Genomic DNA, 17,743 nt, shown 5'->3' on the forward strand with positions numbered 1-17,743 from the left:
GATCCAATGTTGTGTATATTCTTTCTTTACTCCTCTCTTGAATCCATATATATTGTATTAGGTGCTTTATGAGAGGGGGAGGGCGGTATTGTTATGAGCGGTGAGATTGTAGAATGCCGCCACTGCCCCTTGTGCTTTTGTGTATGTTGTTAGGTATTATTAAATGCAGAATGTAGGTCTCATTAGGTAATAATTAATAGTTTCATGTCCTAGTTCAACTTGTTTTCATCATAGTTTGTAATTTTATGTTTCCACGATAGCCGATTAATCTATTTAGGGATAGGCCATCCATATCTGAAATCTTTATTTAGTTAGGCCTTTCATTAAGCTAACACATTATTTAGGTCATACTTTTAAAAAGGTTAGGTTAAACCTTAAAAAAAAACAAGTCAAGTTATAAGCAGTATGGAAAAAAATTGGCAAATGGGGCAGCCATGGGGAAAGTTCAAGCACAATGTTTTAAAAACCCTAAAAACACACAAGTGACACAATCGTTTGTCTCGTTTGTAACAAAAAGGATATCATAATTGTGTCATTTCTTGTAATGTTTAAAATTTGCCATATTCTACTTAAAAAAAATAAAATCCACACATGCACAACTGCCATGTTCTCATATCCATGTCTAACGATATTGAGTAAGGAGAGTTATTATAAATTATTGTACGTGTTTGATTTTTATGAATAAAAAATAAAAATAATAATCATGTCCATGTGGTATATAGCTCATATAGTATAATCTAGCCATGTCTTGCACTCTTTAAAATTAGTCATATTCTACTTATAAAAAAAAGTTGAAGTATCATGTCCATGTGGTATATATAGCTCATATAGTATGATTGATTTTTATTTAGGGTCTTTGGTAAAAAAAAAATTGATGTTTTGAATTTTTAATTTATTAAAACTTTTGAATTTTTGCCATCACTAAGAGATTACATGCCACATGGTAAATAGATATTTTCACGATAGATGTGAGTGTTTTTAATTTTTTTAGTAATGTATTCAATTTCTATGGATTAAAAAAAATAGATCTTATAAAATCAAAAGTTTAAGAGTTGGGTTGGTCAGGCTTGTGTATTTTTTTTATACCGTCCAAATCAACCAAATAATAATCGGGTTGAGTTGGGTTAATGGGATTTGAATGTTCAAAAAATTTATATATTTTGTAACACTGCATGTAACTGTATAGAACAATAATTTATTTTTGTCTATTAAAGGGACTAAATTGAACCTAAAATGAAGGAATTTTTTTTGACCAAATTAGAAAAAAAATTGTTCAATAATTTATTTTGTTATAAGATATTAATTTTTAAGATATTTTTATTATCTTAAAATTCATAAATATTAATCCCTCTGACCAATTATAATTATCGTTGTTGATTTTTTTTACATAAATCAAACAAAACTAATAAATAAATAAATATGAGAATATTGATTTTACAAAATTAATTTTATTAGTATTAATATTTTCTTGTTAGAAATGATGCAACATTAAGGGTATAAATTGAAATGGATAATAAATATTGCATTGAAAAACTAAAATGACAATTGTGATTTTTTTTTCTTATACGACAATTATAACAAGTTGGAGGAATATAAATGTATAATAACTAATGAATAAATGCACAAATTCAAATACTCCTACGAGATCATTAAATCTCTTTATCCTTCTCCCAAAGCCTAATAATAAATGTGTATTTAAAACTTATTTTTTATTAAATGTCTTACTAATTAATACGACTCATTAATAAATAAGAAGTAATAAAAAAGACAAAATGCTCTTCAATTAGAATTAAAGTTTTACCTTGATAATATAAAAAAGATTTGCATTAATGAATTATGGATATTATTAAAATAAAACTTTAATTCTAATTGGACAACAACATATACAATACCTATAGAATAGAATTATTCGCAAGTTGTCCAAAAAAGAATTTCCTAAAGTGTTCATATTTTGTGAGAAAAAATGCACAAAACCTTCCTTACTTTTATATGAAATATTTTCTAATTTGGTATTATTATTTTCAAAAATTAAAATTCTTAAGTATAATAAACGAACATATAATAACTAATGAATGAATGCACAAATTTAAATACTCATCAATGACAATATTAAAATTCATTATTCTTCTCCTAACACCTAATAATAAATGTGCATTAATGATATTATTAAAACCCATTAATGCTTAATAATAAATGTGCATTTAAAGTTTTAATCAACAATAATGAACATTTTAAGTCTCTTTTATGGGATATTTTATAAATTTGTTTGTCCTTTTTTATAAGACTATTTTTCAATTTTTAAATGCATTAATTATTATTTTCTTACATGCCCTTACTTAATTATTTTTACTCAAAAAATTAATGAAAAACAATTGAGTTAATAGAGAGATAAAAAAGGATAATCTTAAAATGATAATACAAATAATTGACAAATTTAATATGATTAATTAGACCAACTACTTCTCTTAATGGGCATGAAATAATTGAAAAGATCTTCTAATTAGAGAGTATATAAATAGCCTTTAATGGTTATGCATGGATAGTGTTAAATACTTTTACATATTGTTCAATCATAATTCATCATTAATATGATTTTTTAAGTAGTTATCACATAAATTAGCAAAATTATCATATATGATAAATTGTAATTGGATGTCAATATAAAAAAATTTACACTATCGTTGTATAATTCTTTTTCTCATAAATAATAGAATGCTATGTGACAGAACCCAAATTAATACTACAAATTTATGAAAATACATTATCAAAATGCCTTCTATAATCCACACATTTCTTTGTTTTCTTTTTGTAATATGTTTAAATAGCCTAACTTTTGTTGATTCTCTCACTACTTCTAAGACTCCACCCATATTTCAATCCATCTCTTTTCAATCTGTCTTTAGTGATTCTAACATCAAGACACTTTTCCTTTCCATTGTGAATGACTTGCCTCCTAAGTCAATAATATTATAAATAGAACATCAATAATCAATATGTATGTGATAATTTTTACTGGATAAAAAAATAACTTTCGCTTGTTAACATTACCTTTAAACTGTGAATAAGGCAAGCTTTATGGTCAAAGCCTCATCATGTCCCCCCAAATAGTTATCACAATGGGGGTCTTTTGTTGTAGCCTCATGTGATTTTCTTCTTAGTTATTTTGAATTAAACGACTCTATTCTAGTCATTTTGTCACCATAACTCTATAATAATGTTGAACTAAAAAAAAGGAGTGCTTGTTTCACGTTTTTTTTTTCATTTTCTGAAATGTTATTCTCAACAATATAACATGATAATATTCTTCTTGGATATTTTAAAAAAATGTTTGATTGTATTTTAATATTTTTTAGAATATTATTTAAAATTTAAAATCTTTTAAATAAAAAAAGTTACAAATATATTGGACAATAAGTTTCTCATATTCTCATGGGAATATTACTTACCCATTCATCTCCCCGTGGAAATAGAAATGGAGGAAAACATGTTAAATAAGGTAATTCTGACATTCACATATATCAATATTATCCAAAAATATTTTTAAAAAACTTATAACATAGAGATATTACAATCCTATGAATACACTTTTAATCTGGAAAACAAACAAATGCTTAGTTATCAAAATAGAAAGGTCTAATTGGATCGGTTGAATTGAATTGACTCTAATAGGTGAACCAATTGGAGTATATTTGAGTTAGTTCGAATACTTTAATGCGAAATTGATGAACAACTTGTGAAAATTGAAGAAAAAAGATATAAGTTTTATGTAATTTTTCTTCTTGAGATGGTGACAAAATAGATTTTGTCATTAAATGAAAGGTTGCCCGTCAATAGAAGATGCTTTGGATGGATCACTTCATTGCCATAATTCATTTTTGAGAAAAATCGTATTTTAGGTTTTTTATTGCTTTTTTTAGTTTCTTTCACCGTAAGTGATTTTCTTTTAGAAGATGCATGCCACAATTTATTTTGGCACACTACCACAATTTGTTGTTTTTGAGAAAAGTCTTGTAAGTGAATTCTAAAATTGTAAGTGATGGTCATTATAAAATTTTTACTTTACTTTTTGGGCTTTATAAAATGTCATTATTTTAATAATTTATCGGGCAAAAATGACACTGAAAAATAAAATAAAAAAATATGAAAGTGAACAACTTTCTATAAAGTTTGGTTTTGATTTTATAAAATATCACATTTTTTTTTTTCTGAATTAATTTGGATAAAAATCAATTGGATTTACTTCGGTTGTAATCCAATTTAGTCTTCAAACAGTTTTTTTAGACCCCCAACCACCGACGAAATGGAAACCAGATAAAAAAAGGGGTGGATCACGTACTGGGTCCAACCTTCCTTTTCTTTTGCACGTGTAATATGTTTTAAAAAACTAAAAACTTATGCCAGATTTTGTATAAAAAAAATACTAAAAACAATGGCAGCCATTGAATTTCATTGTTACATCTAATGGCTCAAAAAAACTTGGGTACAGTGCATGAACTGATGGACCTGTGCTAGCCTTCGTCTTAAATCATATTCTAGTCCGCATAAGGAAAAATATATGCTTTTTTTAGAGGAAAAAAATAGAAGTTATATTCAATTTACACATCTATGCTTGGTTTGACTTTTGGGTAACTCCTTTACCATTAACACATAAGGTAACATTAATATTAAATTAAAAATAATAGACGTTATGTTCAATTTCAGTAATTTTTAATGTTCAGGAAAATTTGTCCAAATCATTTAAGTGGACTTGACTAGAGAGAGAATCTATTTTTGTTTTGTCATTTTTAAGCATTCTTAAAGGGTGATAGCATATTTAATTTCCAATAAAAAATATTGTTTAGTTATAAGGCATTTTCTTCTTGCAGTGTAATTACTCATACTAATAAACATATAAATTTTTATACTTACTTAATTTGTATACGGATTGACAATCAATTTGTATGTTTATATCGATTATAGATTTTTTTAAAAATATATTTTACAAATTAATAACTCATGCATGAATTAAATTTGTGACTTTCGTGCTATTAGCATGACGCTCTAACTGATCAGTTGAGTTAATATACCAATTATATTATAAAATAATTAATGTCATAACACTAAATTTTTTAATATATATTTAATGCACATGTAAGTTTAAATAATAAATTTTGATCTAATAATTAATTTTTTTACATATATAAATTTTTATAAACCTATGATTTTTATTTAAAATTTATATATGTAAAATAATATATTATTAGATCAAAATTAATTGTAATAAGACCAAAAATAGAAATCTACTTAATGTAATAATTATAAAAAACTATAATTAAATTTATAAAAAAATATATTCAAAATATAATTTTTTAATTTTTTTTTAAATTTAGTTGATACGGATTTGTAATCCATATGATTCATACGGATTTCAAATCCGTAAACTTATGGATTATGAACTCTTAAGTCGGATAAGGATTACAACTTAGTATGTTTATTATTTGGAATAATTTTGAAAATGTCAAAAAAGATGTTGGGTGTAGAAGAAATCTACAAGGTGCATAAAGAAAAGGCTTGGCTATATAGGATTTCTTCCGGGTTGAAGAGGCTTTAGGGGTTGTTGCTAGGTGCACCAAACATTATTGCTGGTGCACCCAACATTTTAAGAGAATGGGTGAAAATGTTATTTACTTAAAATATAAAACCTGTACACTCAACACTCCACTGTTCACGCATCCCGTACATTCCTCTTCCTTGTGCCGTTTGCTTGTTTTTGCGACGATGTTCTAGCTTCTTCTCCTCCTGGAGCCGTTTGCTTTCCTTGGAGGTTCATTTGCCGTGCATTGGGTGGTTTGTTGTCAGCATTGAGGACCTGCAGCTCCGTTTTGCTCTTCCACCATCGAGGTAAGCTTCGCGTCTCCGTTAATAGCTGCATTTTCGTATTTCATTTGGTGCGTTCATACGGATCAACATGATCCGTAAGTGTTGCATGATTCGTATAACGCATACGGATCAACTTGATCCGTATAACCATTTTCAATTAAAAATAAAATAAAAAATAGGTATTTATGTTTTGAAAAATGTTTTTAAATAGGTATTTTATTTGTTAGTTTTGTTTTAAAAATAGGTATTGTTTGTGTTTTAAAAAATAATATGTATGATTGCATGGTGTTATGAAATAGTTTTAAATTGTAATAGTAAATATATGAATTTTGTAGTTTTTTATGTTTATTTTATTTCAATGAAAAATAGTCATATATTATTTAATTATGTAGTTGTTATTTTATTTGTGAATTTTGTGTTTCAATTATGTAGTCATATATGCTATTATGAAATAGTTATAAATAGTGTTATTTTATTTCAATGAAAAATAGTCATATATTATTTGTAGTTATAAATTTTGCAGTTGTTTATGTTTATTTTAATAGTAAATATTGAATTTGACCAAAAAATGCATGTGTGTCAAAATTTGCAGATTATGATTAGAACTAGAGGGTTAGGTTGTACCTTAGATAGAGTTATAGGTAGAGCCCTGGGGAGAGAGGATCATCATGATGCAGATGATGTTTCCCAGCGACGAAGGCCTACAATATCCGCACGTAGGCAAAGACAAGCTGCCCCTATTGCTGAGGATGATCCTGTGGTGACAGAAGACGTACATGCACATGCTGAAGAAGCTGTTGATGATGCTGAGGGATTTTCAGGTGGGCCGTGTGACCCATCAGTGCTGGCTGACTATGGTGACCATGTTGCAGTCATCGTATGGAATGGAGAGGTATGTAAAATTTTTAATTAAACTTATTTGTTAAGTATTTGTTATTATTTAAATTTGTCATAATTTTAATTATTATTTTTATAAGTTGTCGAATCATTAATTTATTTTGTTGAAACGTCCTGAATTGAAGTTATCCTCCCATGAAAGGAAGGTTCAAAAATTTGGGAGGCCTACTCCAAAAATTGAAGGGCTAGTCGCTGCCACAAGATTAAGTCCTTTGATCGCATGTTCAGTAGACACTGGTGATCGAGGACTTATATCTGCTTTCTTGGAGAGGTGACATAAGGAAACTAGCAGTTTCCATCTTCTTTTTGGAGAGCAGACCATCACCCTGGATTATGTGGCGTCTCTGCTTCATCTTCCAATTATGGGCGCATTCCACAACTTCGAGCCTCTGCATGTCGATGAAGCGGTCTTAATGTTGGTGGAGTTACTTGAAGTCTCCAGAGAGTAAGCTAGAGCTGAGATAACACAATGTCATATGGCATACGTACACCTATCGTGGCTACGAGATATTTATCAAAGTAAATGTGAGGCTGGACATTGGACTATTGCAGTTCGTGCCTATATGTTGCATTTGTTAGGTTACACTCTTTTTGTTAACAAGAGTGCAACACATGTTCATGTTATTTTTTTAGATGCAATCCGAGACTTGAGTCAGAGTGGAAGCTATGCATGGGGAGCTGCCGCCCTAGCTCATATGTATGATCATTTGAATGATGCTTGTAAGAGCGGCGGTCGACAACTTGCTGGTTACATCATCCTATTATAGGTAATTAATATGTTTTGAATATGTTAATTTGACATTTGTTTTATTTTGATCTAATCTTTGTAGTGTTGGATATATGAGCATTTTTCCTCTATTGTTGAGTTTTTGACTAATCCAGACTATGATGAGATCTTACCACGTGCCTGTTGGTGAATTGCTATGAAGGCTTCTTCGAAGTCATTACCAACATTGACGTACCGAAAACGTCTAGATGGACTGACGATTCATGATGTTTGTTGGATGCCTTACGGTGAGCACCATGGAGTGCAGGAATTTGATTTGATTTCATGCTTTTCAGGCCATCTAAGATGGAGTCCCGTTGTCATCAGACACCGACCAGAGAGGGTGGTGTGACAATTTGGATATGTTCAGACCATTCCTCCAGAGACTACGGGTTCCATGTTATCTTTTGAAGATATAGATGATAGGTGGATGCATTACTCTGACTATCTTGTAGCAGCGGGGCAGATTTGTGTTGTGCCATGACAGTGTGCATCAGATTACATGCAGTGGTTCTTTATGATTTCTCATCTGTTCATGACACCGGCACAATCTGCTGATCCGGCCAAATATCCACCTATGACGCAGGATGACACATTTGTGGAGTCACATATCCTTGAGGTCCTAGTGGCACCAGCAGCAGCACCGGCACATGCCCCTTCTAATGTGGAGCAGCCTAAACATGCAATGATAAATAATGTTGCTTTAATGTTTTATCAAATGTCATTTAGTTCAGTTATTGTAACACTTTATGGGTTGTTTTCAATGTCATAGGAGGCTTGTCAAGCAATCGCAGAAAGGTTGGAGCGTTTGTTCAACCTAAGGATAGTCACTGCAAGCACAAAAATACATGAGGTCATGGAAGAATGCCTAAGGATCACTAGGGATGTCACACCAGATGATAATGTTTATGTTAGTTCGCGACGAAGGCAGCGCACAGATCAGCCATAGACGTCATCCATTTAATATTTTAATATTTCGACTATGTTTATAATTTTCTTGTATTTGACAACATTTTGGTTTTCCCAAACATTTTGTAAATGTTAAATTATTTTGGTTTATAATTTTTAGTCTATGTTTATGCCTCTAAATATTAGGGTTAACATTAACAAATTATTTTAAATTACGTAACCGTTAAATGTACCACGTAACCCTAGTAATGACATAATAGTATATCCATAAGTTCTACACTTTGCCAATTAAATTTAACGTAACAAAGCCACTAACAATAATGTGAATTTGCAGCCTAACAATTATATATTAATGTAGGACATTACAAAGTCATTAGAAGCAACATGTTCAGTCTTCAGTTATGTCAACATAGTCTCTTTTCAACATCATCAAGTTTTTGTACTGATATATTCTACTAATATATGGAGTTAGCCACTGCTTTTCCTAAGGATGACAATTTTTGGACCATAAGAATGCTAGAGGCGGTAAAGGACAACGGTCTTTTAAATACATGTTGTACATGCACAAACAATTTTACGTCAAAAGAACACAAATGATTGCATAAATTTAAAAATAAGACTATCTTGAATCTACCTGAACAAAATGATTGTCATAGACGTGACCGATACATATTATGCGATGCACAGAAGAGAATCTGTTGGTGGTTGACTTCTAAGAGGAAAGAATGTCATGTTTTGTTGTAGCGACAACGATACAAGGATTACATTATACCTTGATGCAATGACATATCCCATCTTGGTTATATCCATCCACTTATCCATAGTAACCTGAATCAAACAAATATACACATCACATTTATTTAAAGTTAATTCTTAAAAAGCAAAACATAAATCACATTCCATGGATAACCCATTAACAAGTAGGAACCTCCTTAATTCCTTGAATCTGTCTGTGCCACTAAAAAGCTTGATATAGTCATTTGACCATTTTCCGAGTTCTTTAAGCAAATGGTTGCACACCAAGGACCAAGAATCTTCACCCATACCTAATAAAGCGGCAATTGCACAATATCCACAGTTACCGTCAACTTTGACATCCACAATGTTGTCAATGAAATCGTGTATAAACGGCTGAAATTGATCCAACATCGGCATGGTCCTTCTTGGAATCGACTGGTTAGAAGATGATGCACTACGCTTCACTAAAGAATTACTATTTTACATAGAATGTAAAACATCAACATACTCCCAATAAGACGGACCACGTTTTGTTGATCTTTGATTTTTGTTCATCAGTTTCTTCTATGCACCTTTAGTGTTGACCTTTTCTGGAGGAGGACACATAGAATTTGGATCAAGGAGTGCAATTTTCCGAAGTTTACTCTTTAGAGTTACTTTACCATAAACATCAAGTTCCTCAAATCGCTTAGATATGATTTCCATCTCTTCCTTTATGGTCACTTGAGGCTCAGATAACCCTTGGTCTGAAAAACTTAGTCTCCTCCAGATAACCGTGCGTAGTTCTCATGACACAATCACAACAAGAAGGATTCTTGCCAGCTTAATATACACACTCAAACTCAACAGCAATCTGATTTAAAGTATACCTTGAAACCACGCCAAGAAGCCTCTTGTATAAAAACATGTCCAACCACTTTAATTTCAGTGTGTTACAGTGTGATCATGTTGTTCGTGGCATCCCAAACACTACATAAGTCTCCAAGGCTATTATGTAATACTCTTTTTAAAGCTCAATGAGCAGATTCAACCCTACATTTGAAATACACAAAAAAACAATAAACAAATACAATAATAAAATCCATCAATTCATCAATCCTAATAGAAAAACTTGAACATTTTCATACCTGTTTATTGTTGTATTTCCTAAGTGCATCACCTTATTCATCCAGGCTGTAACAAATTTTTCCTTGTGGGGGAATATCCATGTTTCATTAACATAGTCAAAAACATTAGCCAAGGTGAACAAGAAATTTCAAACTTCTTAAGGCAATCATCGAAATGATGTTCCGAAGGACAATCAACCAAACTTCCTCAGGCATCCATCACATACTCCTAAACATTTTTTTTACCAATTAGGGATTTACATTTTACGTTGACATTCTTGTTGATGTGAAACTTGCACAATAAGTTTGTACACTTAGGGAATACAGTTTTCACGGCATTCATCAATGCTAGGTCTCTGTCAGTCACAATAACTCCAGGAAGGGCATCACGTCTTAGAAATAAACCTCGAAACCGTTCTAAAGCCCATACCGCATTATTAACACATTCACCTTCCATATATGCAAAACCAACAGAGAATGTCATCCCCGCATAAACCTTACGGATCTACTTGATCTGTATGGTTTATACGGATCAACTTGATCCATATGTTGAAATTACACATACGGATCAACCCACTCACCTAGCAACAGCGCGTACCCAGTGTACCTTCGACGACGAACCAACCACCGCAACAATCACCACTGACCCATAACACTTTCACCTCCACCAAAGCGGCACCTCTCTCAACAATGAAAAACCAACACCAAAAGGAGAAAGCAAACTGTAAATGAAAAAAAGCTTAAACAACAACTTAAAAATGAAGATGAAGGCGCAGAGGCATTTACGGAATTAGAAACAATTGCTGGGTGCACAAGAAATAATGTTGGTGCACCTAGCAACACCCTTATTTTTGTAATATTACTTTCAGTGGTTTGTTTTTGCTTTATGGGCCACTCAATATCAAATATTAAGTCAATAATTTGCAAACTCAAAAAAGTGTAACAATGGAATAAAGACCATCATCTTTTCCATCAAAAGATTAGCCTTTGTAACAGAAGCCACATCACAGTCAATCTCTTGGTAACAATGGAATTAATATTGCTAAACTTGTATAGACAAACTAATTATAATTTTTGGAGATGAAAATTTGAACTTTGGAATCAAAATATGATCTTACAAAGACACTTAGTTAATAGCAGAAATTGGTATAATTCTTTATTTCAAACTTTAAAAAATAATTAAGTAAAGAAAATAAAATCATAAATCTCTAGCTTTAAGAATAATTTTGAAAAACAATACAAATTATTAATAAACTAAATAAGTGTGAATTAATTAAAAGTTAAATTAGTCTATAGTGTCATATTTTTATAATTTTTTTAATTATGTCCTTAGATTTATTTTAAATTTATAATTAGGTCACTATGTTAATTTATTATAAGTAATCTGTTAGACTTGATGAATATTCTATCATATAGATACACGTAGGCAAAACAAAATGTATAACTCAACACTGAACTACAAAATAATATACATACGCAAAAATGCCAAATACTGATCAAAGACAAAATGTATCAAAACTAATAAACAGCTGAACAAGGCAAAACAAACACACCCTTAAAAAGGCATCTTTCATTTTTTTTCATAGACTAAATGTATAACTCAACACTGAACTACAAAATAATATACATCTAAATATACAAGCCCCACAGGGATACAGAGTAAGACGAATGGCGCTAACTCTCAACGTTAGCTTTATTTCCAGCAAGGATGATAGAGATTTCAAGACCACGGCTGAAGGCTTGATTGAAGAGAAGGCGAGATTGGAAAGTCGAAATGAATGGAAACCACGATAAAAATGCTATTGGTGCAAAAATGATCATACCCATTCCAGCATCGTACATTCTAGCAAACTCACGAACAGAATCCCACATGCCGAGACTCCAAACTATCTTCTTCCATGCAATTGCCAACTGAAAAGTGTGGAAAATTTTACAAATGTTAGAAGCTGGAATTAACTTCAAATGTCAACAATGATGCAAAAATAAAAAAATTAAAGTGGTAATGAATAGACAGTTTTACATAAACTGATTCCATTAAGTTATTGGGTGTAGCTGGTCCCTAATAGTTAAATGTTGGGTTACTTTTTGAACCAGCTATGTATCTAATCTATATCTGTACCTATAGTACCTCTGGTACTCTTATTATATATTACATAATTACTTTTGCTGAGGAAAAAAAAAAAAGAAGAGTTGTGGAAAGATAGTTGAGACCACGAATACATCATATTAATTCAATAGTGAAGAGTATGATTAGACTATTTACTCCCCATATGTCTAATGGTCAATAAACTCTCTTGCATGTTCTATTTCAGACATAAGGAATAACAAATGCTCATAGTAATAGCATTTTGAGTCCCTATTAGGCTACGTTGCCATAATACCAACCCTCAAAGCATGATGCTTTAATATAAAAGGTTCAATAAATAATGTTATTCCTGATGAGAATTTCTACGGTACACCATTATTGGGTCTTGCTGATGGGAACATGCTAAATAACCCTGGTCATTTGGAAGTATTATATGGGCAAATGGATGCATGTGAGACAAATCTCAATGATTCAATAGACCATGATGGAGGGGCACCAAAAATTAAGGGTGTCATGGAAACTTCATGATAACTAATTGCTATGCCTCAGCATTCACAGTTATCAGACATAATCTCTAGATGGATTCCCTTCAGAAACTGTATTAGAATTTGGTTTAGGGCCTAACAAGCCCAGAAAACAGGCTTGTAAAGTAAGGACTTCCTTAGCTTTATAAGGAATACATTGACTATATCTCTAGTTGATGTGAGATCTCAACCCCTTGTAAAGTAAGGACTTCCTTAGCTTTATAAGGAATACATTGACTATATCTCTAGTTGATGTGAGATCTCAACCCCCAGAGAGTCGGCGTACCAGTGGCCGTACACTACGTTTCACTAAGCCTTTCTGGCCAGCCAGCCTATCTGTTGGTGATGACCCTTTTTGAGACACTGAACTAATTTTGATAGGCCCTAATTAAGGTGGCTTTCCAACACACTGGCATCTATTATCACAAGAAAATTCATACAAAAATCAGAACTCACGGATAATATTCCCCATCCAGTAGGGATAAATGCAAGGATGCTTGCAAATAGGTCAGCTATCGACAGTGGAGTAAAGGCAACAACAAGACACACAGCTGCAACAAGGCCTATAGATGCAACTCCTTGTGAAAATCGCAATACTAGCTGAAAATCAGCAGACTTTTTTGGGCTGTAGGTAAAGATCTGCAAAGCAAGAATATATCAGAATCCTAAAAAAAGACGTGCTTCAAAAAGCTTAAAATGAAAAGATAAAAAAAGCTTCCCACAAAAACAGAAAATACAAATAAGGTCAAATTATTAGGAAAAGCCCAAACCTTAAATATCAAGACAATTCCAACCAAGACAGCCCATGAGAATCCATATATCTACAAAAATTTATCAGAATCTTTAAGAGTCGTATATAAAGCTCTTTGTCAATGAAATACTAGGAGCTACAGGTCTTTTCACATAAACACGAGTAGAACATATAATTAGTACAGGACCAAAGCAGAAATTTTATATTATGCTTTTTGTTAGGACTAAATACATGATAATAATCTAATTCATGGATGAAGCCAATTCTTTTTACCGCAAGTGATGTATTGTTTCCGGTAAGATGCAGCTTATACACAACACCATATTGAAACAAGAAGAACCTTGCACTCAAAATTGTCTCCAAAATACGACCCCTCAAAGTTTGGATATGCATCTACAAAAATAGTAGCACTCGTTAGAAATTAAATTAATAGAGCCAGTGTCAGTGAGAAATTAAATAACATTGATTATAAATGTGAATATGGTTGAAAAAGTGAAACTCCCTTACAAAAATATAGCAAGAAACAATCAATTTAAGCATTGCTCCATTTTGATCCCAAAACATACAAAAAATCAAGTGAAAAAATCAGTGTTAACCTGTTCTTCGTCCCACCAAGACTCCCAACTATTATCTCCTTTTACTCCTACTCCTCCTTTGTAAAGAAGCCAACTTGTCCAATCATCAAAATCTTCCACAGTCCTGTTTACCAGCTAATCAGATTAGAAAGATAACCACTAGTTCACACAATTCATAATTTCATCTTTCCAAGAACATGAAAAAGGATCGATTTAAAAGCCTAACTGCAATCAAATCAAAATAAAAAACATCCATTTTGGTCCTCCCAAAATACAAAATTGCCGTAGTTTTCTCCTTCAATAATAAAGACATCAAAGTGTTTTTTAGTGTCGATATATATATATATTTTTAATTTCAGATTAGTCATTGAGTGCTATCAGATTATATTTTATTCTCCTATTTATTATTAGATAGAAATTAGGGATTTAGTACCTATAACTCATTACTAGATTGATCCTATGTAATCAAAACTGATTCTATTTGCTTATTATAAATAAAGACTAAGTATGGTCATCCAAGACAAAACATGTTACAGTAAATCCTTTCAACAAATGTTATTGTTGACATACAATTGGTCCAGCCTTGGCTTGATATCCAAAGTTAACATTGAAGGAACATTCTGATTTATTAATCATCAGAGGATAAAATACAGTAACATTTATGCTTTTGGAGGACCAAAATAGGTGTTTACTATCAAGATAATATAACATTAAAACTCATGGACGTAATTAAAACAGCTTTCAACTTACTTTTGCCACTCGAAACCAGAGGGGTTGAAAATGTAGGGAGCGAAAAGCCAAGAAATGACAAGGAACCAACTGCTAAGAGTTAGCAAAACATACGTAACAGCACCTCCCTCTGCATACCCATATGCGATATAAACTATAAGAAGCAATGCCACCTCAAGCCTGTTGCGTTGCACAGAATTAATACTCAATATAATGCATTTTCTTTCAACCAAACAAACCAAAAAACTAGAAATCAACAAAAGATATTACTCACGCTTTGACAAAGTGGCTCCTAGAATATAGTCTGTAATTTTCAGCAAACTTTATGTGACGAACAACAAAGCCTCTACCAGTAGCACGATACTATGGGAAAAAGTCAAACACAAATTAAGTCACTCGGAACAACTATACATTCAAGCTTCCCACCAAAAACAAAATGATAACAAGAAACATACTTTTGCACCCCCATGGAGAATGGTACGCCCAAAATAATGAGTTCTAGTTCCCAATGAGAAAGTGAAGAAGACAGAACACAATTGTAGTTGCATTGTGATGAAACTGAAAACAGCCTGCAAACATTTTCATCAAGAGTCAAGACAAACGATATTTAGACCATATAAGAATAGGTTCATATTTTTATAAAAAAGACATCACAATCATGTTGAATTTTAATTATAGGTTCAGGATTAGGGATACTAGAGTAGTTAGGTTTCAGTAGCTTGCACGCCAAGCCTTGTTGTATAATATAAATAGATCTCTCAATGTGTATCACATCAGAACATTGATAATACTTTTATTCCTATAACTCTCTCTCTCTCTCTCTCTCTCTCTCTACTGAAATCCATGAAACAAGCAAGAAAAAAGCAGCTTCAAGTAATAAAACAGAAAATATATTTGAAAAATGTAACAACAGAAACCATAGTTGTCAGAACCGTACTAAACCGACCAGTCCAACAGGGAACCGGTCACCAAACCAATTGGTTTTCTTACAACCTAGAGCACTGAGCACTAAAACCTTTTATACTTATCATAACTACAGAAAACAAATCTACTTACAATACTTGAGAGAGAATGAGGAATAAGGAAACTAATATAAGATATGAAAAGCTATTTTCATATATTCTAACATCCACTTACAATACGACTACAAGATAATAAAGTAACAATCAAGAAAGATATTCTAACAAAATCTAAACATATTTTAAATATTCTTAACATATGATGAACTAACCTTCAGCAATCCTAATTCAAGTATAAAACCCATTATCATTGGTACTGCAGTGAAAACACCAATCTGGACCAAAAATTGAGCATTTAAAGCTGCATCAAGTGCTGTGTTACCCTGCAATTTTGCATTCTTCGAGACATCTTCATCAAGACCAGAAAAAGCCTGAAAAAAGAGAAAGCACCATCAAGGAAGAAAATAAGTTTTTAAATAAGTTAGAATGATGAGATTTAGCCAAATTTTAGAATTTAAATAATTTTTTGCTGCTCAATTGAGGATATAACATGCAAAATCAAATGAATAATTTTTATTTTTTTACCTAACTAAGCTGAAAAAGTGACTAAAAGATAAAAAGTTCCAATATCTGCAAGATTTGACGGGGGGTATTAGAGTATATGTAAGATTTGAGGGGGGGTATTAGAGTATATGTAAGAATAACTGTGAAAACAGTTTACAAGGGCTGTAGCTTTTGCTAACAGCACCTCACTAGTATTAGGCTGTTAGTCTATTACGAAGGACAAAAAGTGGTGAAAGACAGAAAGATAACTGAACAAGTCCCATCAGATTACCAGGTATGCTCTTCCATATAAGAAAATATACACTGTAAGGACTGTCATCTGCAATAGAAAATAGAATAAAATTTAATTATACAACCAAGACAAGTCAATGACACATTTTATCCAGGAAAAAAATTGAGAGCCTAACAACTATACCATGGTGCAGACATAATAACCAACAGTTGTGAAGAAGAAAGAAAGCATTCTGAAGAAATCAAAAAGTTGTCCAAGCCTGTAAATATCCCTGCTAAGCACTTGCTCTCCATTACCACCTGCCACTTTCCCCTCAAAGAGGGCAATCTGGTTTAACCCAACATCCCTTCCTTTTCCAACCTACAGAAGAAGGCAACAATTAGGAAAAGAAAAAGAGTTACATCGAGCAGCATGCATCCACAGTTCACTTGTATTTTCAACCTGAATGTATTCATGATGTGTGACATTTCCCAGCCGCAATGTGGAGTTGAAACCTGCAGTATATTATGTCTTGAATTCATCATATTAATTATATAAAACAATAATATATAAATGGAAAAACCCTAGGAAGAGAAAGAGTATTCAAAGTAGAATATCATAACCATTGTGCCTAACAGAAGGTAACAAGAGACAAGCCCTGATCTAAGCATTTTATAATATTAAGTTTTAAATTCATACATTAGATCTCCCAACATTAGATGATAATGATTAATCATTGTCTACCTTTGTCCATGTTATTTTTTATTTCATTTCTTCCAACATCAAAATCAACAACTTTTTTTTCCATTAATAGGTCAACTACATGGATCAAATCTCACCATTGAGTTCAACAAAAAAAAAAAAATATAAGGCCATTTAGGTTAAGATTTTTTTTTTGTAACGGTTTCTCTTCCTGGGTCATGTACCTTTGTTTACTGGACTAGCACCATTTAGGTTAAGATTATTTTTTTTGTAACAGTTTCTCTTCTCCTCACATGAACAAACCATCTTGAGTGAGTAACTGTCATCTTTTCTTCAATAGGTGCTACTTTAAATTTCTATCTAATAC

At 31.8% G+C, this 17,743-nt stretch overlaps 1 protein-coding gene across 1 annotated transcript in view; it reads right to left on the reverse strand.

The window, feature by feature from the left end:
• Positions 1-11,698: 11,698 nt before the first annotated feature.
• Positions 11,699-17,743, reverse strand: part of LOC114409914 (callose synthase 10-like) — a 59,635-nt gene continuing 53,590 nt past the window's right edge. Inside the window, exons 40-51 of the mRNA XM_028373576.1 lie at positions 17,137-17,189; positions 16,879-17,055; positions 16,735-16,782; positions 16,172-16,330; positions 15,396-15,509; positions 15,215-15,303; positions 14,962-15,120; positions 14,233-14,335; positions 13,910-14,029; positions 13,656-13,706; positions 13,342-13,524; positions 11,699-12,186 (exon numbers count right to left, since the gene is read on the reverse strand). Of these exons, the coding sequence (XP_028229377.1) occupies positions 11,950-12,186; positions 13,342-13,524; positions 13,656-13,706; positions 13,910-14,029; positions 14,233-14,335; positions 14,962-15,120; positions 15,215-15,303; positions 15,396-15,509; positions 16,172-16,330; positions 16,735-16,782; positions 16,879-17,055; positions 17,137-17,189 (1,493 nt within the window). The 3' untranslated portion in view covers positions 11,699-11,949. The remainder of the gene's footprint in view (positions 12,187-13,341; positions 13,525-13,655; positions 13,707-13,909; positions 14,030-14,232; positions 14,336-14,961; positions 15,121-15,214; positions 15,304-15,395; positions 15,510-16,171; positions 16,331-16,734; positions 16,783-16,878; positions 17,056-17,136; positions 17,190-17,743) is intronic.

This window comes from Glycine soja, chromosome 4, assembly GCF_004193775.1.
Source record: "Glycine soja cultivar W05 chromosome 4, ASM419377v2, whole genome shotgun sequence".
Lineage (NCBI taxonomy): Eukaryota > Viridiplantae > Streptophyta > Magnoliopsida > Fabales > Fabaceae > Glycine > Glycine soja.